This window comes from Apium graveolens, chromosome 11 (genome assembly GCF_009905375.1).
Source record: "Apium graveolens cultivar Ventura chromosome 11, ASM990537v1, whole genome shotgun sequence".
NCBI lineage: Eukaryota > Viridiplantae > Streptophyta > Magnoliopsida > Apiales > Apiaceae > Apium > Apium graveolens.
The window spans coordinates 144471749-144478081 of record NC_133657.1 but is presented as its reverse complement, the minus strand read 5'-3'; the positions used below and the strand labels follow the sequence as shown (position 1 = coordinate 144478081).

At 36.4% G+C, this 6333-nt stretch overlaps 1 protein-coding gene across 1 annotated transcript; it reads left to right on the top strand.

The window, feature by feature from the left end:
- Positions 1-5488: 5488 nt before the first annotated feature.
- Positions 5489-5992, top strand: LOC141695983 (uncharacterized). The gene has a single exon (XM_074500182.1). It carries the CDS (start codon positions 5489-5491, stop codon positions 5990-5992), a length of 504 nt encoding a protein of 167 aa, XP_074356283.1.
- The last annotated feature ends 341 nt before the right edge of the window (positions 5993-6333 follow it).

Genomic DNA, 6333 nt, shown 5'->3' with positions numbered 1-6333 from the left:
TTACTAATGCATACACTATCACTTCATATGAATGATGAAAATTACTGTGGTGATTAAGTTGTTTTAGACAAACAGTTAAGTGTCATATGCATAAATTCTGAGGACAAGTTCTGATGGAACTTCTGATGATTAAACTCTGAAGAAACAAGTCAGTATTTGTATGCAGAATCACAGATACAAACATTCACATTTTGAGTACAAAAGCCATGTTCTGATGACCGTTAAATTCTGATAATAGTCAAGTTCTGATATTAAATCCTGATGCAAACTCTGATGCTTACGTGGCATTATTTATTTACTTGACTTATTTGTGGTAAATGCTGTAACGGTTATATTTTATCAGAATATAATTAGGTGAGATAAAAATAGTCATAATCATTTAGTAAGTGGGAAGCGTGTTTTCCTTGAAACACTGCATGTGCATATTTATTACTGCTTATTACCCGTGCCTACTAATAATGTTTTGACTAATGACATGCTGCCACGTGTCTAAAGTCTATTCTGCTTCAATCATAACAGTTGTCAAATAGAGAGTATAAATATGGGAGTTAAAAGATATTATAATCTTTTACCTACTGTTCTTTCTCTAATCTCTCTTATTCTCTCTCTCTCACTAATATTCTCTAAAGCTATTTTCTTACAGGCCTTTTATCAAACACCTTGTGCACACTCTATTTCCTCACTTAATTTTCACAGAAATGGCACCAAAAGACATTGTTTTTAATGGAGCTAAGTTTGTTCCTAACAACTACTTAGCTATTCTCAGCAAGGATGAAGCCCCATCAGAACTTCACTTCATCCAAGATTTTCTATCTGAAAGTGAGATTGGGTATGCTTTGACCCAACCTGAAGCAATCTCAGGGACTCAGGTGCTGGAGTTCTGGAGGTCAAGAGTTTATGATGATGGTGGTGCAAATGGGTCCCCAAGCATCATATTTACAATAGGGGAGGATGCACATGTGGTGACTTTGGCCACAGTTCGACAAGCATTACAATTGCCAGAAAACTGCACTTATTCAACAGTTGAGGAGCCAGTTCTTCAACAGCTAATGGCCAATCTGGGCTATAAGAGAAGTTTGTCAAAGCTTGGGCAGTTAAAGAGACTCTACATCAGGAGGGAATGGAGTTTCTTCTTTGACTGCATCACCAGAAGTTTTGCAAACAAATGTTCAAACCTTGATGCTATTCCTATTCTAAGTCAGCAAATTAGGTATGCTCTAGTTACTCAATCTCATTTTGATTATGCTAATGATGTACTAGGATTCATAGGTGATAGGATGACATAAGATAGGAATACAGTTTATTTTGCTAGATTTTATCAACTTATTTACAGATTATGTTGCTCTGATGCACCCCAATTAGCAAGTAAGTTGATTTCACTATTTAAACTTGCTAAAAGAGCTTTTACTGACTTATTATCTACTGATAATAAGAAAATTGTTCTAAGACCCCTCCAAATTACACAATCAGTCAAACAGTTTTTGGTAAACTCTGATCCAAACACCTATACCTCCATATATCCTGATGTCCAACCATCCCAACCTCCATCAGCACCTATACAATCAATCACATCTCAACCTCAACCAACTCAACCTACCATCAGAACATACTTCCAATCATCACAATCCTCCCAACAATAACCATCAGTACCTACCATCAGACCTTCATCTTCCAGGACAAAGAGAGCAAAGTCTGTTCTTAAATCTCCACCAAGGAGAAGAAGGATGATTCTCAGAGATGAATCTGATAATGAAGAGGAGCAAGTATAGGTTCATACATCAGAACCTCTGACTGTTGAAGCTGAAATTGTCAATTTTTAGGAAGAAGTAGCAGCTGAAGGGTCAACCCATCAGATAAATGCTGAAGCTGAGGGTAATGATACTTTGAAGAGAAAGAGAACTGTAAGTTCTGATGCTACTAAGGCAACTCCTAAACCATCTAGGAGATCTAAGAAACAGAGAGCAGGAAGGCACATGGCTCAACCTCAGTCTAAGGATACTACTGAAGCTGAGGAAGGGGATCAGGAATCTCTTATCTAAAAGCCAATTGTGATTGAATCTTTGCCACCTCCTACTCAGGATGAAGACACTGTTCAGGATACAGTGATCACACCTCCTGACTCTCCAATTCATGAAAATATAACAGTTGAAGATTCAGGATTAAGTCCTAAAATTGACATCTACAAGTTAATCATTCTTACTGTTCTTTATCTGGAAGCTCCAACAGCAGCTCAGCCATCTACAGTCAACTCTCCAATCTTAAATGTTGAGATACCATCTACACTAATTCTGGAGATAAATTCTGATGATCATAATTTAGATGAAGCTACTGCAGAATCTCCAACAACAACACACAAACTAGTACTGTCAGAAGATAATGAGTCTTCTTCAAGTTCTGAAGACAGTATTCTTGTTGATACTCCAGCTCCCATTCTAGGAAAGTAGGCACTTATTGAGAAGTTTGTTGAGCAGGCTGCTCCTATTCCTTGGGAAGATACACACAGAGGTGTGGAGTGGACCAAGAAGTGGAATGAAACTGATTTTATTCCAAGCTCGAAAGTTCTGACAGAGCACATTGCTAAGGCTGATGAGCTGATGACAAGTTCTGATTTTAAGACTCAACTCAAAATCACAGCTCTTAGAGTCAAGACTCTTCAAGGTCAACACTCTACAACTCATGAAAAGGTTGACAAACTTCTTGAAAAGGCTGAAAAGCTGGATATGAAGACCAAGCTTGATAAAAAGAGGTTTATCAGACCTATTTATGAGAAAGTTGAAGCCATTGAGAAGATTCAAGCACAACAATAGGCCCAAATCACTGAGGTCTTGCAGAATCAAGCTTCTCAAAAGGCTCAACTGGATGAAATCCAATCTTCAGTTAAACTTCTTCTCTCTCTCCTATTACCTGATGATGCCAAAAAGGGGGAGAAGGTAAGTAAGTCCAAATGCTCAATCACCAAGATACTGAAGAAGAAGGATGACAAAGGTGATGACCAGGGAAACTCTGATAAGAGTAGAGGTCAAGGTCAAGGGCAGAGCAGCAAGTTTTCTTCAAGGAAACTAAATACTGATGCAATCAAATCTTCTACTCAAAAGAAGACAAGTTCTGAAGCTGCTCAAACTCAAAATCTGATAGCAAGTGCTGATAAACAAAATCTAATATCAAGTTCTGATAAGCAAAGTCTGATGACAAAGCCTGATATTCTGATATAAGGTGGAAGTCAAGACTCTCAGAAGTTTTTGCTAACTCTGAAGCTAAAGGGGAAGCAGACTATAGTCTACTACAAGGATCCCAAGATTCAGACACTTGATGAAGAGATTGCTAGAAGATTATTTCTGAAACATAATCCTGGAATGGATTTAGAAAATCTCAAGGAGGAAGAAGCTAGATTTAAGGCTGAAAAGACAAATCTAAAGCCAAAAGCTTCTGTTGCAAAGAAACCTCCAAGGCCTAAGGAAAAAGGCATTGTGATCAAGGAGAAATCAAATAATGAGGCATCAAAGCCCAAAACAAGATCACAGATTGAGATTGATCCCAAAGATAAAGGAAAGGGAAAAGTTGATGAACCAATAAAGCCATAGGAGATGAAAATTCCTCAAATCCTGATAAAACCTGTGTGGAAACTGGTTCAAGTTCATGATGATACTCTTGTTGAAGATGTTCAAACTCTGAAAAGAAGGAAGATAACTTAAGAATCAAAGACAACCTTTGACAGTGCTCAAGTTGTTCAGAGTGAAGAACAGCAAGCTACAGAAGAAACAGCAAGTTCTGACAAGGTCATCAAGACATCAACCTCTGACATAGCTCAAGTTGATTTAGACAAAATAAAAGTAGCTGATAAAAAGAAACTTCTATGGAAAAATTTCACACCATCAGATCCAAAGAAAAGCCAATTGCTGTCTGATTTCATGACTATTGGGTTAAATGCTAGAGAACCAAGAGACATGGCTGAACTAGGTTCTGATGAAGGTAAGATCAAGACAGGAGTTGAAGTTGCTACTAGAGATCCATTTTTTCTAACTGACAAACCTCTTGAAGATGTTACACAGAAACACCTTGATAAGGTTATCTCTGTTCAAGTGGTACTAGATTCTCATGACAAGCACAATGTCAAAGAAAATCTGATTCTATTCCTTGAAGATGGAAGGACATATCAGATGTCAGAATCAGATGTGCTGAACAAATCTTTGAAAGAACTTCAATTCTTTTATTATCTTCTAGAGATAAAGTCTGATATTACCAGGAGATGGTCAAAGTTCATAATGGAGACCATAAGAGATAAAGCTAGAATTTCTGGTTCAAGGATTACAGAATTCATTCCTAACATAGTTGAAGATGATGGAAGTGAAATTCCAATGAAGAAGGATTGTGCTAAACTTGAAGTGATACTGAAAGGGAAATGTCTATGCTACAATGAAGATTCTTCTCATATAAGGGTAACAAGACTGGGTGATGGTTTAGAAAGAAACCATATCTCTGCTTTGAGGACTGCAATATACCAGATTGGAAGTCAGGATGAAGATTTGAAGCAAGTCAAGACTACAATAGCTCAAGTCCTGAGGAATAAAGAAGAAAAGATGATATCAAACTTTGTCAAGAATCACTTTGGATTCAGATTGACTTAGTGAGATTGGTAAAAACTACAAGGACTATAAGTTGTAGTTAGCTATATAGTTAAACTCTTATTTGCTTTTGTACTTAAATGTTTTTGACATCATCAAATCTATTAACTTGTATATTTTGCATAATTTACAAGTTGGGGGAGATTGTTAGATATATTTGAGATGTCATGTCTAATATGATTTATGTTTAGTTTTCAGAACTTAACAACATGACATATCAGGACTTACTGAAATCAGGATTTACTGGAAGTCGGAACTTAATATAAGAACTTAAGGTCATATCTAAACTTAAGTACGGGAAGACTTTCAGATAAGGAATGAGGCTGATTTATAGGAGAAGATCGAGACTAAAACAGTAGAAGATATGCATGGAAAGAGTTAGAGGACTGGAAGACTTGTAGAAGATATCTGATTGATATATTTTAGGAGACAGAATTGTATTCCATATCAATTAGAATATATCTTGTAACTGTATACTATATAAACACAACTTAGGGTTTATAGTATATGTTTTATCATTATTGAGAAGATTATACATTGTAACCTAGCAGCTCTTAGTGATATTTGTTCATCACTGAGAGAGAACAATAGTTCATATTGTAACAAAGTTTATTGAATATACTTGATCTTTGGTACATACTTGTGTTAAATCGATTTGATTGTATTCAACCCCCTTCTACAGTGTTGTGTGACCTCACATTCACCAACGCAAAAGAAACCTATTTATCCTCATCCTCCATTCCCTCAGAGATTGCAGAAGCAGAAACAAGAGAAGCAGTTTCAGAAATTTATGAATGTCTTCAAGAAGCTTTCTATAAATATTCCTTTTTGAAGCATTGGATCAGATGCCAAGCTATGTCAAATTCATGAAGGATATTTTGTCAAGAAATAGAAGATTAGAAGAATTTGAAAATTTGGCTTTAACTGAGGAGTGCAGTGCTATTCTACAGAAAAAGCTTCCTCCAAAACTCAAAGATCCAGGGAGCTTCACTATACCCTGTACTATTGGAAAACAATATTTTGGAAAAGCTTTATGTGATTTGGAAGCAAGTGTCAATTTAATTCCATTGTCAATTTTTATGAAGCTAGGAGTTGGAGAAGTTAAGCCAACATCAGTTCGGTTGCAGCTGGCAGATAGAATTTTGGCATATCCCAGGGGTATAGTTGAATATGTTCTTGTAAAGGTTGATAAATCCATTTTTCTTGCAGATTTTATTGTTCTTGATATGGAAGAGGATTCAGACATACCATTGCTTCTAGGTAGGACATTCTTAGCTACTGGAAGAACTATTATTGATGTTCAGAAAGGAGAGTTAACTATGAGTGTACAGGATGATCAGGTCACCTTTAATGTTTTCTCTGTAGGATGATCAGGTCACCTTTAATGCTTTCTCCTCTATGAAGTTTTCTAATGATGAGAAAAGTTATTTTCTTTGAGTTCTATCACAAGTAAAGATGACATGCAATTGTTAACGCATCACACTACTGATGCTCTAGATTTATCTTTACAAGAAGCAGGGTATGAGAGTCTTGAGAAGATTGCTGAATGTATCATGGAACTAAATGCATTTCCAACTTATCGGAGACCTTTTCATATTTTTGAGAGTTTTGAGATGCCAGAAAAATCCAAGGCATTGAAACCATCTATTGAGGAGCCTCCTGAACTAGAGTTGAAATAATTTCTAGAGCATCTCAAGTACGTATTTCTCGT